Source organism: Psittacula echo (genome assembly GCF_963264785.1).
Source record: "Psittacula echo genome assembly, chromosome: 7".
Taxonomy (NCBI): domain Eukaryota; kingdom Metazoa; phylum Chordata; class Aves; order Psittaciformes; family Psittacidae; genus Psittacula; species Psittacula echo.
Window position 1 is genome coordinate 33,828,068 of NC_137740.1, and position 21,666 is coordinate 33,849,733.

Below are 21,666 nucleotides of genomic sequence, written 5' to 3' on the forward strand. Positions count from 1 at the left end.
GTTTGCATGGAGGTTACGAGGTTGGAGATGCCTATCCAAAAAATAATCACAAGAACCCCAAAACAGTTGTTGATTTTTTTTAGCAGTATTTATTGAATAGTTTATTTCCTATAGCCACTTTCTGTGTCAGTGGGGATTTAGGTCAGATGTTTCTTTTGAATGGATAACAGCAAAAGCCCCCTCAATACAGCTATCCAGGGGAAGATGGGAAAACAGTGAATATATTACAAAGAAAAAAAAAAGTTTGATTCTGGCAGATTCAGGCCTACCACGTTGAATACTTCATTCATAATAGTTACATAGATAATCAGAGTACATTTGTAGGCTGGAGCCCAACACAACTCTATGTAAAAATACAAAGTAGACTCTCACAAAAACCTGTTTAGCAAAGCCATAAGCAGTATTATTTTAAACAGTTTATTTACATTGTTTGAATTGGCAAAAAGAGATATAAAAATCAGTTAAGTCTGACATGTCCAAAAGCATCACTAGTTACATACAGACATAAGACAAGACACAGGTGGTTAAAAAGGAACCATAAGTTGAGAACTCCTAATACAGAGTGACAGCTAAATAATTAATGAAATGCAGAAATATACATATTTAGATAGTTCCTGAGATAGCATTGCACCACACTAAGTGTTCAGAGATGAAAGAAGTGAACATGTAGTTTTGAAGGAAGACACAAAACACATGAGAAAGCCACATAAAAAGCCTTGGAGAACTACACCCAACATTTGACACACCAAAATAAGGCCCTCAGGTTATGATGTCACACAACTATTCCCACACATTAAATAATGATTTCTTGACCAAGTATGTGGAAGATACAGGACTTGGGGGATTTAACAGCCCTACTAAAAGGGAATAAAATTATTTTCCTCAGACTTCGACTCCAAAGAAATTCAGAAGAATTCAACTGATTATTTTTGGTGGTGGAAGCTAGGTCATAGCCTTTAAACTTACTGTTCAAATAAATGCATGTAACATACCAGTGTGTTACAGTAAGACTGCAGAAGACCATAAACATAGAAACTCAACTCTATTTCTTTACAAACAACTTCCATTATAAAATACGTGGAACAAGCAGCTGTACAACAGGTTAACTGTCATACTTGAAAGGTCAGGTACTTCATAATGCACCTCCATTTAAGAAATTAACAATTCAAACATTAGAGTGCTCTGCCAACTGACAAAGTTAGGCAAGCATAAAAGCCATTCAAACTAGCCGTAAGTTATCTGAACATCATCTTCATTTCAAAATCTGAAAAATCAGTTTATTGCCTAGAGAGGACAAGTTCCATAGAAGAAAATGCTTCCATTATGTTCGCAAGAAAATAAATTTCTGCAAGGGAATACTGTCTTAAATGAAGACCAAGTTACTTATTCCACTGATTAGCTGATCTGCTTCAATACAACTAAAAAGCCCTTGTGATTAGTGTTATCTAACATTTTGCTAATCATTGCTAAGTGCTAATGACTAAGGTACCATTAACATCAGTAACAGGTCATTTGAACAGCCAAGCTGTGAGTCAGTCACTACAATACAGCACTGTATTACAAAACTGCTTCATATCAAGTGGGTTGTTGATCGACTTAATGTATGGCTCCTTTTTTCAAAGATCGAGGGAAGACTGACCAAAGAAGGAGAAGGAATACCCTGTTGGGAAAAAAAAATAAATATAGTTATTTGATCATTTATTAACCAGTATCAACAGTGCAGTAGTCATTTTTCTGATACATAGTATAAGGAATGTAACAGTACAGAAGATAGTTAAGATTGGCAGCTTTGGAAATTAATGATTCAGCATTTCTAGATTTCAAACAGAGAAGTTAAACAGCACCAAACGAGTAGAATAAATCTTTTTTTTTTTTTTAATTGCAGAGGAAAGCTTTTTTTCTTGTTACTGGCCTTGAGAGATTCAGAAAGCAAAAGCATGTTTTTGAGGAGTATTAGCATACATCTTGCATCACACTTTTTGCAATGGTAATCTCCTTCCAAATTGAAGGCAAGAGATATAAGAATCTCTTAGATAAGTGGAGCTCTCTTCAGAGCCTATAACTTTCTATATTCTTCCCAGCATTGAGCCCCAGATTAGATGCTGAATACATGCCTTCTTGGCTACAGAAGGCAACAGAAATCACAACAATTTGTGAAAGCTTGCTTTAGCTGCACCTGGATAGGCAAAAACCTTACTTTCTGATGCTAGAAGCAAAAGCTACTACTGGGACTTAAAATTACAGTGAAACCAACACATCAATGTGTAGCAATAAAAGTTAACCTCTTTGGATCAGGTGAGATTTAAAATTCTTTCTACATTAGACCTCAAGGTTCTTTCACAAGTAGTCTTCTGTTGCTCATCAGGCAGAGAGAGCCAAGCTTTTCAGCATACAAACAGGTCATGGTAGTTTGACAGCTTGGTGCACCTCCATGCTTTAAGAATCTATTAAACAGAATATTTTGACCAGGTAAGGATATACCACTTGTGCCTATTTATAGCACATCTCTTCACAGTCACAGGCAATATTCGAAAATTAAATCCTAAACTCCTCTTTATATAGCAGCTCTTACTAGACTCTGAAGTATTTTATGCAAGATATTCTATTTACAGATAGGTGGGGAAAAAAGCCCTTAAAACCATAGGTAAAACCAGCTGCTCGAGACTTTCCTGAAACTAAGTTATGAAAGTCCTCAGAATTCTGGCCAGGGGGCTATACTGCCAATTGGACAACTGAACTGAAACACTAAGTAGTTCAGTGGTATAAAAATAAAAAAAAAAAAAGCTGAAAAATTAAAAGGATTTGTGAAAGAATTAACTTTATATCCATAAACAGAACTAGACCATGCATGAGTGTTGACTCCAACCCCATGCACTATAAAGGTCAAAGAAAAACCCAGCACCATTTACTTTGTGGATTCTAGGGTTTTATACAGTTGTACCATGCTGTCTTAGTTTAGAGAAACCAAGATTTTTTGCTCACTTAATGCAAGATGGACATTAACAGTCAGGATTTGATGTACAGAATTTTTCAGCACCACATTGGTTATCATCTCCAGCATCACCACAAGTGGTAGTAATAATAACAGGGATAGGACATGATCTGCCCAAGACATGACCACTTAAGCTTTCCAAGTTGGAAGAGGTTTTTTCTTCTACAGCATTTGCAAGACGAATATTTGGAGAGCCAGGACACAGCACAGGTCGAGGCCTGGAATTTTGAGAGCTCCATTCAACAGAATTGGAGCGATGAACATTAACAGCACTTTTAACAGATCCATTTAGGCTGCACGCAGACGTTGAACAACCAATCTACAATTAGGAAGGGGTTCAAGAGTTAGTCCAAACAAGAAAAAACTCCAAGCTTCTAAGCTTTATCAATAATTTTACTCTATAGTTTTTCTACACCAGAAAATCCCCACATAAGCACAGGCCAGGATTTTATTTAAATAAACCAACAGCTTTGAATTACAGCTGAATTACAGCTTTGACTCAGACAAGTTTCCTGCAGCTTTAGTTTCCTACTCAAGGATTGCACTGGTATCCAAACTTGAGCAGCTAGAACCTGAACATCCCTTTTCCATATAACCTTACAATTCAAACAAAAAGGCTTAATGCAAGTTTCAGTGGTGTGTGGGACTAGTAAAAAAAAAAAGAAAAAATTAAAAAATATTTTAAAAGTATGCACAAAAAAAACCCCAAACCACACACGACATCACACACAGCATACGATCTGCTGCCAAGCTGCATCTTAATACCTCAGAGGTCCAAGAGCTCTGGGGAAAAATTTGAAATGGGGAAAATAGTTTTTATTACTCTAAATTCCTATTGCTTTGCTGACGAAAGTATTTTTATAAGAGATAGATACACACACACACAGAGGCATGCATGACTTGTATTTTCATGAGAAATAAGATACAGTGCTATACCAAAATGAAGACAGAATATTAGAATTTGAAAGCAATTGTTGGAACAATCCTAACTGAAGCAAGAAACTCTTTACAGAGAACTGTGTTACAGCCACACTGGTAGATTTTTTTTTTTTTATTTGCTCTGAAGCAAGGGAGTTCACTGTGATTACTTCCTCCCTCATTAATTCATATTTTCTCATGCCTATCTCATGTGGGAGAGCAGGGCAATATCTTTCTGTTGTGCAATTTAATGGCTACTCAAATATACTGAATTATCTCTATAGTAAGGTACTGACATATCAAGCAGTAGTAGAAAGATGCACAGGAGATCCTCTTGGTGGCCTTCTCTCCTACAAACCACAGACTTTAAAGTAGATGTTTACTCAGCATACAGACTTACTCAAACACTACAATAAAAACAAAGGTGATGAAAAAATTCCTCCAAATCTAGTCTGCTTTACTAGACTGTACTAAGAAATTGAGTCTGACTTATTGTAGAAGAAACCTGCAATAGGTAGCCAGCACAGCAGAAGAGTTACAGTATGTAGAACAAAACATTATTTTACCAAGTTTTCTTAAATGTGTCTAAGGAGATAATTCACTTGCCTTTCTAAAAACTCTAAGGCTGCAGCATCTATATTTCTCTACACTTCCTTCCCTGTTTGTTTCATAGGATGTCTGTCATCTCACTACTTTCATTGATACTTTCACTGTACTATTCAGGAGTGTACACCACATTTTGTATATATCATCCAAAAACTAAAAGCATAAACCAATGTAAGTGTGTAAGAAGTTTCTCACTCAGAAGAGGATACATATCTCTGGCAAAAAAAGTCAGTTTGATTTTATTTTCCAAACTTCATTGTACAAAGCGACTCTCAGTTTCTAGTACATACAGCAGATTTTTCTGCATTTTCAGACAGTAAATCTTCTCATTAAGCAACTCTCTCAGAAAATAACATGTCTATGAATATAGTTAAAAACAAAATTTTCCACTGTGGATCTTGAAATTGTTAAATTAAGATCAGCACCAGGCATTAAAATAACTGTGATCTTTAAAAAGCTACTTATTTGGTCTGCACAGCCAAATCACTTACCGCTAGTGACGATGTACTAGTCAGTCGGCTGCCTATATAACTCTCATTAGCTGAACTGGGACTTCTTCCTTCTGTTGCACTATGTGACATTAAAGCCCTTCGAAGAGCTCTCTTTGGTGTTTTTGAGAAAGAAAATGCTCTTGTAACCTGAGGAGTTTGACAAGCAGTTATACACTGACAAAAATCAAGTTGCAATAACTACTACAATATAGGCTACTGTTCAAATTCTGAACATCTGTAGGACATGTGTCAAATGTTAATATGACCATATCAAAACTAGCTAAACACACCCCCCACTCCCATAGGGTGATCTGACTTTAAAGGCTCCCCATCACCACTGTTCTTCTCACTGTCCGTATATGAAGACAACATGGGGTGGGGGAGGGGGATGCAGAGGGCAGAGATCCAGGAAGAAGTCAAAATAAGGTCCAGTCAACTATGCTTCCCCACATTCCCTGGGTTCTGCAGAGTAACCCCCCCCTCTTTTATGCTGCTCTCAATTTAGTCTTCAGCAGCTTCCATGCTACAGCAGCCTCTACAGTTTTCTCTAAGAAACAGTCTCATCAACTTGAACCTACTAAGCCTGCTCCAAGGCTGCTGAAAACAGGGAACATATTCCTCTTTGCTGCATCCCTTCTCACATGCCAGACTTCAGTAGACTCAAACCCAGCATGCAGATAACATGACAAAGCAGACCAGCAGCCTTCTTCCTGCCTCCCAGCCAGACCCTCTTAGAGGAATAGGGCACAGTTCCTCAGTACATTAGTTGAGAGCAGCTAAGCCATACCCAAAGACAAAGCGTACAGTGGCAGACAGCAGTGTTCAGCACTTAACTTGCTTGCTGTTTCAGAGTCTATTTTATTACCAGGACACACACACACACACTACACCCATCCTACTTTTTGAGGTTCTTGAATCTAGATAATTTCATGCAGCTTTAAAACTCCATCCAATATACTAAAAACATATTACAAAAAATGCCCCAACTTTCAGCTGTAACTATTTAGAAGATTCAAAAACATTAAACAAAGTTCCATAACAGACTCAAAAATGACTACATAATACTTAAAATCATAATACTTAAGACCATATCCAAAACTACTCAGTCAAAACCTCAAACACTTCCCACCTTCTTTCTTTAAGGAGCTTAAGAGCTTTAGTTCAGATTAAGTTTTTTTTTGTCACTACTGTAAGTACTACAAAACACCTGAAACAGGAATAGTAGCACAATTCTGTGACTAAAATGGGTTTTACTATAAAGCACTATCTTTGTAGTATCTCACCTTTTTTGATGTCTTCTTTATCGCCCTGGATGCTCTGCTTAAAGTACTGTCCATATCCTTAGTATTTACTTCAACTGAGTCAGGATCAACAGTATAAATAAGATTTTCCTATAGACAAAAATAGTCTTAAGTAATGGTCAAACAAACACCAGCACTTGTAAAAATATCATGGTCCAGTTCATTAGATCACATTTAGAGGTTTTAATTACTATATTTAACTCCTAACATACAGTTAAGCAGTTATTTACTTTCATGCCATTTAATTAGATTAACTGCTGGTGCAATCAGTTTAAGAAACCATTTCATCAGTAGTTTTACATTTGGTTTGTTTGATTCAGTTTAAAGTTAGATGGTTGACCGAAGTAAAGGCACTAGTTCTAATGTATACCTAGGAAGGTTCATGGGATACATATCTGTTTCACTAACACATTTAGCAGTCTTCTAAAGTTAAATCTTGATAGAATTCATGTTTGACAGCTAGATGTAAGTCTTTCAGCTCAAGCTCAACAGATATTTCAGAATAGCCACAAGGTTTGTTTGTTTCCTCCCCCCCTCCCCCCCCCCCCCCCCCCCTTTCTTGAAGCAATGTGCAAAGCAATCTCTGGATAATTACATATAAAACTAGGGGGGAAGGAAGGAGCAGATAGGGTGCGGGTTTTGCTGTTGTTTTGGGGTTTTAGTTTGAGAAAAAACACAGTTGATACCTAAAAACCCAAAAGTTTTGGGGAAAAAAAAAAAAAAAAAAAAACAACCACGAAAGGACACGGTGAGCAAGCTGTAGGGATATTCCTAGCGTTCAACAGAGGGTCGTTAAAGCCTTTACTGCCACCATGTGGCAAAGTCAACTGTATCTCATTCTCACACGACTAGTTCTTGAAAACCAGGGAAAAGGGGAAGATTGCTGAAATTGAAGCTCAATCTGACATTTAAATCAGGTAGAAAAAAGTATTACATAGTTGGTACAAAGTAGTAATTACAGAAATTATAACTAATGGGTTTCAGCATAGTAGGTTACAATCTGTCAGCAGACGATTCTGAATGTCCTGGGACAACAGGAATGATAAATTTATTACACAAAGATTGAATTTCTATTAAAAAACACAACATTTTTCCATCCTTTTGTGTTATACATAACACAAAAGACTGAAGATAGGCAACAGACAGAGTGAAGTAAATTAACATTTCTGAATCAGTACCTTTCCTACTGAGCACCTAAAAAGGAAGGAAAAGCATAAAGCCAAGTTTCTTATGAGTAAGTCCAGACTCAATCTTAAAGATATTTTCCAACCTAAATGACTCTACGATTCTATGACAAACCAAGCAACATAACACTAAGATGCTATTCTGATTACTTAACTACCCCTTCCAAAACAAGCATGTCTTTAAAAATCAGACAACCAAATATTGTACAGTAAGAGCACAATGCAGAACATAAAATATGCCTAGCTCAAACCCAAGTTGTTTCAGCTATAAGTACTCTGCACATATTTTCAGCAAATTTAGATGACTGATATGGATACCCTCACACAAATTAGCTGCCATCTATTGCCATAATTGGAGAGAAGCTACCCTTCAAATTAATTTTCCAGCTGTGGAAAGCCCACACTTTGAACTAAAAATGTGAGGCCAGTGCCTTTTTATTTCATTCTTTTATTTATTTTCTTGTTTTAAGGTAGCAGGCTTCTGTCTATAGGAGGAAGATGTTTCATATCTCTCACATTATGGTGCTCATGCAGATAAGGTACAGAACAAAGAATTCAACCTAACACAGTTAAAGCAAAACACATAGAATCATAATGCTAGGACCACAGACTGAAACATAGCTGTGAAACAAGTGAGCTGAAGACAATTCTGTTTAGATATACAGTGCAGAGTTTAAACTATTCATAACTAATTTGTGATGGAGGAAGGGCATGATTCTTGATTTAAGTAATTAGATTCTGTAAAAGCTAACTTCCAGGCTATTTTTTTTTTCTACCTTTTAACCACACCCTTGCAGGCATGCTAGCACAAATGTTTTCTGCTCTATTTCACCTCAAGCACGTCCACTATTAACAAGTTCTTTTGCTTCATGTGCTTCAAGCCAGAGAGAAACGTTTCCTATCAGCAATATGGCTTCAGAGTACTTACTGCATCTGCTTTACAAATAGTATTAGCCACATGCCGACACAACATCTTCAACCAATCTTCTTTAGGAGGTTCTTCAGTTGTCATTTGGAAACTAAGTAGCTTGTTGTTGAGTTCTGTTGGTGGCCGCACAACTAAGGCAAAAGCTTTATGGCAATCTATAGTTTATAAGAAAGAAGAGAGGCAAGGAATTAGGACAAAGAAGAATCATTTTTTCTTATAATTGGGGGAGGGTGGGGGGGGGAAGACAGAGGAGGAAAGGGGATAACCTTCAGAAGAGCTAAGTCTCCGCCTGCCAGGAGCTAGAGTTAGGTACAATATGATTTTGTGCAAGGATTTTATCTTTATTTACATGATAGCTGTTTTATCACTTTCCAGAGTTCTGTATGCACCCTCCATCAAGAGGCTGCAATCAGCCATTTATGCAACAGTTGTTTATTTACCAATAATCTGCATGCTACAGTCTGCAGACTATCTTTACTGTATATAGCAATAAATATCAATTTCATTCTCTAACTAATGAAATGTTGGCCAGATAATTTCTTTATGAGCAGAGATCAAAGAGTAGAACAGTTACCCTGTTTTGTAAAGCAGGAAAAGGCAAAGACATTAGTACTATACATGACACATTTAAATAGTCAAATTACAACAGTTTTACTGTTTAAACTTGACAAAGGCTGCTCACTTGGTAGCAGAAAAATAATCTATTGCTGAAACCAGGATTTACTCCTTTATAGCAGACACAGCTGAAACACACTAAGCACAGCTGAGAGAGAAAGGAAAAACAACCCACTGCCAATTCAGAAAAGCAGCACTGGACAAGCAATCCCATAAGAGTGCATGTAAGAGAGAGTAGCTGACCTCTCTCAAGATGTGCATACTAAGATCTCCACAGATACTAAATGGTACGCTTACAAATGGCTCCCATCACCCAAGTCCCAGATGATCCTCAAGATCCTTTCCAACCTGATATTCTATGATTATATGAAATATACCTTAGGATTCTATTCCATGACAGCCCAACCTTCATCCTTTATACTCTGAACAACAGCTTTTTAGTTATCACAGCACTGCAAAACATACTGACCTTCTGTCTCCCTGATGTCTAGGACTTTCTTGATCTGGGAGAGAGGCATGAGAACAACATGCTTGAGAGATGCAGGAGGCCTTGTATGGCCATGGGGACTCTTGAAAGCACCAATAACTTTATGCCGTTTCCTTGCAATCTGTGGTTAAATAGAAGACAAAAAGGTAAAAGAGGGCTTATTGCCATTGATTTGTCTTTTCTGTTCTTTCACCTTCTGGTATACAGCAAGGCACAGAAAGCTTTGCTACAGAGAAACACTCTATGGAGTATTTTATCCTATTTACCACATAAGCAAGTTTCCTAAAGATTTATCTCACTGTTCACTGTCTACAGTTCAAGTGGCCCTGCAATATTTGTTAGTTGGTATCAATACACTCACCTCAAAATTTTTTTTTTCTTTTGAAAAAAAGCATCAAAAGGGGAAGTAACTTTTCATTACAGACTTCAATTCTACGCTGCATAACAAGCAAAGGCCCTTTGAAGCCTACCACAAGGTCATCTAAAGGCTTCATATCCTATAAGTATCACTTGCTGTTGCTTTTGCATGCAGCCATCAAGTGGGTTTTGCAGTGGACATTGGTCGGTCAGTTTTTACTTCACATTAACACATAGGTATCTTATATGTGAGTTGATGAGAAACTTAACATGAGCAGGTAGTGTGTGCTCACAGCCCAGAAAGCCAACCATATCCTGGGCTGCATCAAAAGCAGTGTGACCAGCAGGTCGAAGGAGGTGATCCTGCCACTCTGCTCTCGTGAGACCTCACTTGGAGTATTGTGTACAGTTCTGTTGTCCTCAACATAAAAAGGACATGGAGCTGTTGGAACAAGTCCAGAGGAGGGCTACAAGGATGATCAGGGAACTGGAGCACCTCCTGTATGAAGACAGGCTGAGAAAGTTGGGGCTGTTCAGCCTGGAGAAGAGAAGGCTGTGTGGAGACCTCATAGCAACCTTCCAGTATCTAAAGGGGGCCTACAAGGATGCTGGGGAGGGACTCTTCATTAGGAACTGTAGTGATAGGACAAGGGGTAACGGGTTAAAACTTAAACAGGGGAAGTTTAGACTGGATATAAGGAAGAAATTCTTTACTGTGAGGGTGGTGAGGCACTGGAATGGGTTGCCCAGGGAAGTTGTGAATGCTCCATCCCTGGCAGTGTTCAAGGCCAGGCTGGACAGAACCTTGGGTGACATGGTTTAGTGTGAGGTGTCCCTGCCCATGGCAGGGGGGTTGAGATCCTTTCCAACCCTAACTGTTCTATGATTCTATGTCCTTTTAAGTAAGCAATCTACAGTTGCTTGTATCTTGTACAAGAGACAAGCCAAAAAGCTTTATTGAAAGTGTTTTCATTTTCCTCTCCTTCCTTCACAAGAAGCGATGAAGCTGAGTCAACCTGACTCCCAGGAAGAGCTCATCACTAGTCACAACAACAGGCTTTTGTCTTTAAGTGCTGCTTAAGACAGCACTAATTTTGGATTATTGTAGAGTTAGTCTTGTATGAAGACAGTGTTTTCACAGCTGTAGACAGTAACAAGTACTACCATAAAGTACCCTTTACAACCTCTGCTTCTCCACAGAGGTCTCCAAAACCTATGTTAGATTACTTTTCCCTTCTAGTTCTTGCTAATGTACTTTTAGTCTAAGGCATTTAATATGCGATTATTCTTTTTTTGGTAGTCTAAGCACAGACAGACCTGCCCCATAGTCCTACTGTCTACTCACATTAAATATGACTAAACCTTAAAAGGACAAATATCCTGCTGAACCAAGGTCTCCAGTACTTTTTCATCCACTGGTACTATTCAAAGTGCTATTCAAATACACACTTATTTCTTACCATACTAAGCTGCTTTTAAATTTTTTGATCTGGCTGCAACACGTAAAGGTTACATTAACACCTCCCAAACATCCAAAAGTGACTAGCTACTTGTGTTGGCTTATGCACTACCTAATGGAAAGGCAACATCAGCATCACATACTGAACTATCAGCTTTCCACGACTTAGAATTCTGTTCCAAAGGTTTTAAATTTTGTTTACGTTCATATGTAGTGTCAAGCCTTTTACAAAATTCAGTTCATCAGATATATAGTTATCTTACCTCTAAGCAATCATTAAATAGAAAGAGTGTGACCTGTTCTCCCCTGTCACAGAGGTCATCACCAAGTGCTACAGTTTCCAAACGCTGAACTAAGCTTCGATGAGAGGACAAGAGATTGGCCTAAGTGATAGAAGCAAAAAGCTCATTAAGCATTTAGTTCAAGAGCTGGATTACTGCTTGCTTACAACTTAACACTGGAAATCTATTTAAACCAGCACCATTGCATTTTAACCTCACATACTTTTGCAAAGCAAGCAAGCCAGTGCACAGTCATTTTAGAGGTCTAGCAGCTTCAGAGAAATTACTTACTGGACATCCATCAACTTCATAGACAACATCAAAGAACTGCCTCTGTGCCTCTGTTTTTCTTTTGTCTTCATTAATATGTCTGAGGAAAGCATATTATATTTAACTTCAATATCAAGCAACAGCAAATGAATGCACTGTATTCAAAACATCCAAAAATAATGAAGCTAATCATTCAGAGCTCTAGTTTACACAGCAGCACTGGAAAACACAAAAATCAACCACTCTTGCTCATTGACGTATTCAAATACCATATGCTAAGGATATAGGAAACTTCAGATCTAGAATATTCTTTCATGTTATCAGTAGTTGACACACCATACAGTTAATATAGAATTCCCCTTCCTTGCCCAGAAGATTTTGAACTAGAGACTGACCCACTGCAGTTCTTTATAGCCTGCATTTTAACCCTCGAAGTCAGGACTGCAGCTCACAAAGAAGCAGACGCAAGAATAATTACAATTTAAAAGTAATTGTTGTTAAAAAATTGGACAAACATTTATCCAACTAATACAGGCAGTCTCCATGCTGGAGACATACACTGTACTTCAAAAGAATTGAGATTTACAGTCTGAACAACTTCAGCTTTAAGCTAATTAACTCATGGCATGGTGCCATGAACAGCTAATACAGGACCGGAGGAGAAACTAACCTTTCACCAATAGCATGTTCTTTCAGTAGATGTAGGCATAGAAGTAAGATTTAAAGACAAAACATGTCTTTTCTGTGGGGAATAGACAGAAATAAGAGCTGGAACAAAATAGAGAACTTGGGAGGTTCAGCTTCATGCTGAGGCATGGAGTCAGCAGAGGTTCAGGTAGAAGTGCTGGATTACAATGCCACAGAGCTCTAGCACAGAATGCCAGAGCAACAACAGCAGCCGAAGGGAAACTAAAGGACATGCACAACTATGTATATTTACACAGAGACTAAAGTTACGGCAACAACACACTAAGAGCAATTTAGAAGGAACAGAGAGATCTAGATGTATAACAGTATGTTTCATAGAATGAACATCACTTACGTCATCACTTCCTTTAATGATTCAATAGCTCTCTCTAGAGTTATTTTATCTGGGTTGTCTTCTGCTGTATGCTTCTTAATATCTACAATAAAGAAAAAATAAATTAAAATGAGAAAAAAACCCAACCAAACAAAAAAAACCCCACAACACAAAAACACTCACAACCACATATCCTGGAGTCCAAATAGCCTTGATTAAGTGGGGAGGTAGACTGAGCAGCAATTGTCCATGCATCTCAGTGGGGAAAAAAAAAAAAAAAAAAAAAAAAAGAAAAGACAAAAACAACAAAAAACCCACACAGAACACCTACAACACAAAACCAAACCCTCAAGCTATTCAAAACTCAACAAGACTATGTGCTATTTTTGTTGAAGTGCAGAGACAAGCACAGAAGTCTTTTTCTAACTGAAGCAAAGGGTGTTGGTGCAGGTTTTATTATTTTTATTAATGTACTCATTATTACAGCAAACAGGTGATACCAGGTGGAACACATGAAGCTGTAAACCTTGTCAATATGAATTGCTCTCTAGTTTATGCAAGCTGCATTTGAATCTCGATTACATTTGTATTTGAAGAGACAAAACTGTTGTCAGAGCAAACTTTTCATCTACCTGTATCCTGCAAACAAGTATATGAACAAGTGAAATTTAGCCAGAAGTATGCTTTCCTCAGTAATTGGTCTTATTAAGCATGATTAACTCCAGAAAAGCAGTTGTCAATTATGACCAAAAGTTGACATTACCTTGGTTTTAACACTTTCACAGACAAAATAATTAAAAAAAAAAACAAACAAAACATTAAATTACCATTTAGCAGTAGAGCAACACTAGGCAGCCTTTGAACAGGACGTATAAGGAGTTCAGCTAGACTTTGACGGCCACATTCAGGTTTAGCTTGATTTATCTGGGGAAAAGAAAGAGGAGAGAGGAAATAATTATTTCTTTTTACACACACGCACAGAATCCCAAACTAGGAGAAAAATTGTCTTCCTTGAAACTAGCATTGCAGTAAAAGTTCAAGGATCACTTACCATAAATACTCAGTCATTAATATATTGGGTTAAAAAAAAACAACCCCATATTCAAATCTGCACAGTATTTATCATATTATTTATGCTCTCAATGTCTAGTTTTACATCGTCCATATTATCAGCCCCTCAAGTCTTTGTTGCAGATGCTAATGTGGAGTGGGATGGGGGATGGCCTAATCTCTTATTCATGCCCCATCTTTTAGATATCAATACTTGGATATAATTGCTGGTACCTCAGAAAAAAAGGAGCTCAACTCTTCCAAATCTAACTCAACAGTTTGATTACTCCACTATTAGAGAGACACTCGTTGGATACAGAAGAGTAATTAAAGCGATGCTGCTCTATTAATCAACTATAGACCTTTATCTGAAAAGCTCAAGAGTCTTAAGACTCATCTTCAGATAACTTTTTGAATATTATCTTCCCATTAGATCTCCACTGTTACATTCCTATTCGCTAGTTACAGGAAGTTGAGAGATTCTACCTCCCTGAAACTTCACAGCTGCCAAAAGCTAGTTAAAAACTATTTCAGAAATTCAGGTCTTTTAAACACAGGGAGGGGGACCAATAGAAAGCAGCAGCTCTAGTTATCTTTACAGAAAAGACATATTTGTGAGAAAGTAAGCAGAACACACTTTTTCCTGCAACAGATGCACATAACTAACCTAGTTTGAACGCTGTATAACAGAGGAGGAACCCAGACCTCTTAAGAAAAGTCTTACAAGAAGCTTGAGGGATGGAACTTCAATCCCTCCCTATTTCTGTCTCACCAAGAGATGTTCTCATTCCTCCAAACTTCCAAAATTCCACATTTTTCCACCTACTGCATTAACTAGTTTACTTAGTAATGGTCTCCATGTTCTACACAAAGACTTAGTTTCACAGACACTTACCTTTAGGAAGGCATGAAACCTTGGCTTCTGTTTTTCACATCTAGTAATAGTCTCCTTACTCATTTCGAAGAAATTCACAAATGGAGGGTATGTTTTCAACAAGTCTTTTGACTGAAAGAAACAACTGTTACAGCTCTGCTTTACATATTACATAGCATTATACACATGTTCATATACCCTGAGAGCCACACAAAGCTGCTCAAAGGTACATTTCAATAAAGAATAATAAAGATAGTGTTGTTAATCCATATGTGTCCACAGAACAAGTCAAGGTAGTTTTGCGTGCCAGATGCTCAAGATTCAATGCTGCTGATTAAATGCAGATAGCTCTCAGAAACATTAATTACACATGTGACAAGCTTAGAAAATGCTGAGCAGCTCAAGTGTAAGGCAGATTCTCACCTGGCAAGATGCTTTTGATGAGAACTTTGAAAATTTCAGACAAGTATTTTATCCAGTTACTTCAATCACCTTTAAAAGGCACTAAATCACCAGAAGCAATACCTTAGACTGAAAACTTTTGAATGCCAGACACTACTGGCCTCAAAATGGACCAGGTCAGCAAAAGCACAATACCTAGCAGATTACTTATATTAAAATGCATTACAGTCCCAGATCTAGCTTTCCTGTTCTGCATTTTCTGTACTTGGGAAAACAAGAGTCCTTACATATTTCAAGTCTTGAAAGAGCAACACAAGAAGTTTCCATGTTAAGTTATTTTCCTAGTTATTTACTATTGATCAGAGGCAGCAGATAGTTAAGGCTACAGGAAGAGCACCTTTTAATGTTCGAGTAAAAGCACATCCGTAAGTGTTGCAAATTACAGTTCTCAAACCGTATCTATTTGGAGTTTTACCCCCTTATACAAGTGAACAGATATGGATTACCTATACAGAGTACATCATCTAAATCAACTGAAAAGTCTGAACAGAAAATACAACGATTCAAGTTAATGTTCTTTCTCACTCAGTAGTGCTTTGCTTTTATCTGCCAACTCCTATAAATGGATTGTTTGTAAGACAAGATAATAGCTCATAATAGCATCAATGCATAAAAAAAAGAAACTGAAACTTACATATTTAAGAATGATATTACCAATACTTTTGCTTTCAGTCCAATTCATCATAAGATCTTCCAGGTCTTCCTAGAATACATACAGGGATAGGGAGAAGAAAATAAGATTAGAATGAACTGCATAAAGCCATAAAGATGGGTTCAGTGTTCTGCCAAACATATACAATTAGCTGTGTGTTTCCATGCTGACAAAACAGGCAATCCTAAAAGCTGTACAGTTTCAAATTAAGCCCCTACAGTCCACTGAGAGCTGAAAGCAAGAGACCTCTGGTTTATTAAATATGTAGTTTTGAATCAATGCAAGCCGAACCTAGCCATGTTTAGCACTAGACAACTCTGCAACAAGAGGACACTGCTTTGTCCGACACGCTACAAAACATATCCCACAGGATGATTAAAAAAAAGAAATAGACACAGAAGACTGTTGAACCAATTCTAATTAAGAGTGCACAACTAATACAGGACTCTTAAGTCCATAAAATAGGATTGAAATAGAACTAGCATAAATTTCCCTCACTTACTGCACCAGGGTGTCAAGGAAAGCAAGACCAAGCTGTTAAGCCTGTATTAGCTTAATAAGGATCAAGCTTATTCACTGTCAGCTAGTAACAGGGACAGAAGGGCACACCTGAAGGTTCAGGTTTCACCTTAAGTGAAAAGGATTCACCATTAATATTTGTTGCTGCCACTTCTCATATTTTATTACACCAAAGATGAAGGGAAATGTAACCTAAATACTATCTAAGCAACTTTGTCTACACTGCATGCTGCAGGTGAATCCTACTTCACACACAGACACACACACTCTACTTTCACCTCAAGAGGCACACATCAATGCCTGTCATGATTAGACTGGATCCCAACAGTTGGGGGGAAAAAAAAAAAAAAAGGGCAAAAAAACCCAACACACACCCAACCAAAAACAAACAAACAAACAAACAATATATATATATATATATATAAAAACCCCCACTCAGTTACAACCAGTCTGCAAGTCCCTCTATTTTAAAAGCCTACAGTGAAATGCAGACCAGAAAAGGCATTTGCCATTATTTAAAGGAAATATTACAGCTTCATATTTGAGAAAGACTTGAATCACAGTCTATTGTGAGACTCAGAGATGGCTTCAGAGCGCACTTGCAGTCCAGATTGTTTTCTTGAGTCTTTCTTTATTTTATATTTCAATTTCATAGGAAATTCTAATCAGCTTTTATCAGGCCTTAGTACCAGCCTAGCTGCTTCAAAATTTGAATTGTGAGCCAGTTTCATGAACTGGTAGTTTCTGACAATTGGTTCAAAGCCATTTAAGGAGGGATTATTTTTTCCTCCTGAATGATAGTAGTCTCCTTATATGAAGACGTCTAAAGCCCAGGAAAACACTGATTTTCATTCTGTTGGTTTTCATGGGGTTTGGTTTTGTTTTGTTTGTTTTCTTCTGTGTGTTTGGTTTTGGTTTTATTTGTGGAGTTTTGGAGTTTGGTTTGGGTTTGTTGGGGGTTTTCTTGGGGGGGGTGCAGGGGGTTGTGGTTTGCTCATTTTAATTCCATGATTTTAGCTTTCCTTCCAAGAGTTCTTGCTTGCTGCTTTAATAGAAACATGTATGTTGTAAGTACTTGTGAGGTAATACCATTTGAGACCACTGCCCCCTTTTGACCGGTTCTGTATCAGTTACAGAAAACCTCCTACAGGAGGAGGTATTAAAACAGAAAAGGGAGAAGACAACTCATGAATGGCAGCATTAGTTACATGCACAATGTTCAGACTTCAGATATTTATATCTAAGTGTTATAACTTCAAGTGTACTTTGGATTTGCACCTAATTCCACAGGTTGAACAGTATGTAACAGCACCAGGATGAATCTACACCTATTCTGCAGATACAACTTAAAGCATGCAGAGAAGATTCAAGGTCTGTATCAATGCTTCCCCTGCAGGGGAGAAGTTGGAGCTTGCCTTGATTTTAGTATGCACATCAAGAATATCTGGAATGCTGCCAAATATGGTCTTAATCTCTTCCTGTGCAAGGATTGGTCCCCCAAGTTGTCCTTCCTTTTCCAACGGAACTTGGAATAACTGTTGGAGAAGGCAAAAAAGTTAATGCCCTCCTAACCACCACACATTGTATTAGACATAGTTATGAAAGCAATAGCATTTCCCCTCAAGATTATACTTTCCTGCAGTCACAGTCTTGAGATACTCCCGTTTAGCAAAAGTGAGTTATGGAGGAGTGGTTTTAAAGTACAAACATGGAGTTCACTACAGCATTTCAGCATAACTCCCCTTCATCTGCATTTCTACATATCTTAGCTCATTCTTTAAGTAGATAATCTGCTGCAATGGAACCAACTTTCTAAGCATTTAAGCTTTCCCTGTAAGCCATTTACTCTTCTTCCCCTGCCATCTCTCTATTCACCATTATCTTAAAAATCTGAGTGATGGAGATCCTATTTTCCTGAAGTTCAGAATTTCCATATAAACTGCAACCCATTACTAAGAAATTGTATTTTTCAGCCTTTATTATTAATAGATAGTAAACATTTTCATATGTCAGAAAATTACATAAGACTGTAATCAATTTATTTAAAAGTAAAATTATCTTGCTTTAAACCTTTGATATACCCAAGCCCTCAAAAGCCTGCAAATCACATGTTGAAAATAATCATTAATGTAAACACTAAGTACCTACAATTGAGCAGTACTTGCTTTAAAAATCAGCTTACCTGAATGATTGTTGTTAGAATATCAACATAGTTACTTTCTGTCTGATACAATTCCTTTGCAACCTGCCATCTTGCAGACTGTTTTAGTGCAAGAGGAGTTGCATTTTTGGAAGGCCTTGCAGAAGACTTTGGTGTTTCTGATGAAAAGATATTCACAAAAGAAAGAAAGAGAGCTTTATTACAACAGAGTCCATAAACAAAAACTCACCCTCAAAGATAGTGGGCTGGAGGGGAGGGCAGAAATCATAACTTTTAAGAAAGGGGTTTTTTTGTTGTGTTTTTGTCTTTTTTTTTTTTTTTTTTTAAAAAAAGGGTATTCTGTAGGTTATTATATAATTATCAGAGCTCTTTCTGAAAAATGGCTTGCTTTATTAAAGCCTTATTATAGAACAACAGTAACATTATTCCTCAAAATTAATCTGAAACTAGTAAGCCATTTACGGTCAGGTCAATGATTTAACCCTATTATATTTAATAGGATGTGAGGATTAGGTGCTGAATATTATTTATAGATACGCTATGTACAAAAGTATTTTTCTACTTTCACTTTGCCATCAAAATGATTATCTTTCAGCTGCCTACCATCCCTCCATGAAGTATGTAGCTCAAAACCAGTCATTAAAATCAGTCTTGGCATAAAATACATATACTTCATCTCATGGGGAAGAAAGGAGGGAAGACACAAGAAAGCAATTTTCCTTCAGGCTACAGACAAGATGGACCTGGAACAGTCCATTAATTTTAAATACTTGCTCATGTATTGGGCCTTAGGAAACCTGTACTCACTCATTTTGATGTCAAAGTTCATTACTGCCACAGCTACTATGAAACAAGCACCTTACCTGCTGTTTTTGAAACAGCACATATTCCTGACACTGCTGATGTTGGCTTATAAGAAAATTCCACACAAGGGGTTACAAAGGCACTAGCATAAGCTAAGAAAGCTGGTCTTTGAGAGTAAGCTGATCTTTCCAGTTCCTTCTAAATTATCACTTACAGATTTTGCCTCACTAAGGTTTCTTATTCGACTTGCATACATGGGCCTTTTTTAAGCAGTAGTAACTCCAGATACCTCCTCTCTATGATGGAACTGGAGACTTTATTTTTTTTTCTTTTTTTTTTTTTTTTTTAAAGCTCAGGTATTACCTTTCAACTTATCCAAAACTTTGCAGTTTCTCTCTTCCACAAGAGCCACATGTGCAGAGATATTAAAAGCTCTTTAACAGTTATCTCAAAAACAGTTGGCGATTGAAATTCTTCAGAAGTTTAGACATAACAGTTTTCTGGCACAAAGAGTGTTACCTCAACAGAATGTTTCAAAGACCCATGATCTGGCTTTGCAGTTCTTTTCCCTTTAAATCCTTCAGCAAAGAATCCTTGCCCTCCTTTCTCCAAGTATCCCAACTAAAGAGGTTTTTAGATGATTTACTCTTAACTACATCACTCATCTGCTGCAGACTTTCAGCAGAGTATTTGAGGCATTTTGGAGTAACACTCTACTTCACACTTATCAATTCCGTATCTTTTCCTTTTCGGATACGAATATGCTGCGATGACAAGAGGCAGCCTGGCCTCCGTCTGAACTCCTCAATCCAATTCTGCTTTTGACATGCTTCAAAAAGGCAAAAGCCTGGGATTACTTAGCAAATCTGCAGCAAAATCTCTAAAACTTCCCTAACACTTGTATGCAGAGAGCTCTTAAACACTGCAAATGTGTCTGACTGAAAGGTTTTATCTCTACCTCCACTGGTAGTGCTCGACTCTGGAGTGTTAGAAATATCCAGCAAGGACCCAATCGAAAGTGAATGTTCAGCTGATGGGCGTTTCCGAGGAGGGAATGGCGACACATCTGTTTCTCTGGTCAGCTGTGCAAGAGTCTCTTTCAAACGGCGCCTTTTGCGATTGCTGTTTGGAGTATTCAGAGAAAGTAGTGACACAGACTTCTTGAGACCAGGACTGTCTGACTGTAGTAAAAGAAAGTTTAGTGTTTTCACTCACCGTATCCAGCTCAGTTCAGTACAAAAATAAGTGAATTGTAGAGATCAGCATATAACACAACTATTCTTAGGGAAGCCAAAGGAAAACAGGTGAAGCTTTTTCCTGCTTCCCAAAGGTTGAACTTGCTTTTAGTCAAACAAAATACTAGCATGGTTGTCAGTTTAAAAAAAAAAATTAATAAACAAATTAAAAAAAAAAAAAAAATCCAAATTTGTATTCTATATATAAAATTTAGAATGGATTCTCTGGTACTTAAATACTGCTTTGAAACATTTGATCCCTGGCCCAACACGTACCATTGTGTATGCCAGCTTTACCACCAGATACATGCTGCACATTACATGAGAGTTCAACATACCTTTTCAAATAAATACATGGACTCTCCAGCTCTGGCATCCATTTGAATGCTTCCCCAGAACCACTAAAGGGAAAAAAAAAAAAAAAAGGAAAGAAAGAAAAAAACCATTAAGAACACACTGCAGCACTTCACTCAAAGCTAAAAATATTCAGAATAATATGTATAATAGTAAAGCAGAGTTTGCATACTAAATACACTTTTTTCAGAATAAGCCACATGTTTGCATCTCAGACATGGAGTACCATACAGCAATATTCTTTCAAGAATTTGCCAGTACTAACCTCTTGCTTTACAACATAAAGGTTTTTTAAAGGTTCAAATGGAAGATCTTTTACTGTACTTTCTTCAACCACTAAGTGCGTACACCTTTCATCACCAACTGGTAAATAGTGTCCTCCTAGATAAAAAAGGCAAGTTAGCAAGACTGAATATTATTATTGTTAGAAATTATAGATCAGTTGATAGTTCTGTGGTGCCTATCATTAACAAGAGAAGAACCAAAAAGAGATGAACTCTTCAGTAACCTCACCAGTTTTGGAGCTTACGTAACATCCCAGCTAGTACCAACAGTGGGCAGCTTTTAGGAAACAGAATGTAATTTGCAGTAGTAAAGTACACATTGAAAAGTCAGAGTTCACAGCATTCAGGAAGCATTTAAATC

General features: G+C 37.4%; 1 protein-coding gene across 1 annotated transcript in view; it reads right to left on the reverse strand.

Annotated features, from left to right (window-relative positions):
• Positions 1-1,604: 1,604 nt before the first annotated feature.
• The window catches only part of ECT2 (epithelial cell transforming 2), a 30,220-nt gene continuing 10,158 nt past the window's right edge, over positions 1,605-21,666 (reverse strand). The window contains exons 9-24 of the mRNA XM_080622769.1: positions 21,287-21,402; positions 21,006-21,068; positions 20,391-20,613; positions 18,650-18,786; positions 17,883-18,002; positions 15,931-15,999; positions 14,856-14,966; positions 13,738-13,834; positions 12,932-13,013; positions 11,911-11,989; positions 11,602-11,721; positions 9,505-9,643; positions 8,421-8,575; positions 6,291-6,398; positions 5,008-5,154; positions 1,605-3,311 (exon numbers count right to left, since the gene is read on the reverse strand). Coding sequence (XP_080478895.1) covers positions 3,000-3,311; positions 5,008-5,154; positions 6,291-6,398; positions 8,421-8,575; positions 9,505-9,643; positions 11,602-11,721; positions 11,911-11,989; positions 12,932-13,013; positions 13,738-13,834; positions 14,856-14,966; positions 15,931-15,999; positions 17,883-18,002; positions 18,650-18,786; positions 20,391-20,613; positions 21,006-21,068; positions 21,287-21,402 — 2,078 coding nt within the window. The 3' untranslated portion in view covers positions 1,605-2,999. The remainder of the gene's footprint in view (positions 3,312-5,007; positions 5,155-6,290; positions 6,399-8,420; positions 8,576-9,504; positions 9,644-11,601; positions 11,722-11,910; positions 11,990-12,931; positions 13,014-13,737; positions 13,835-14,855; positions 14,967-15,930; positions 16,000-17,882; positions 18,003-18,649; positions 18,787-20,390; positions 20,614-21,005; positions 21,069-21,286; positions 21,403-21,666) is intronic.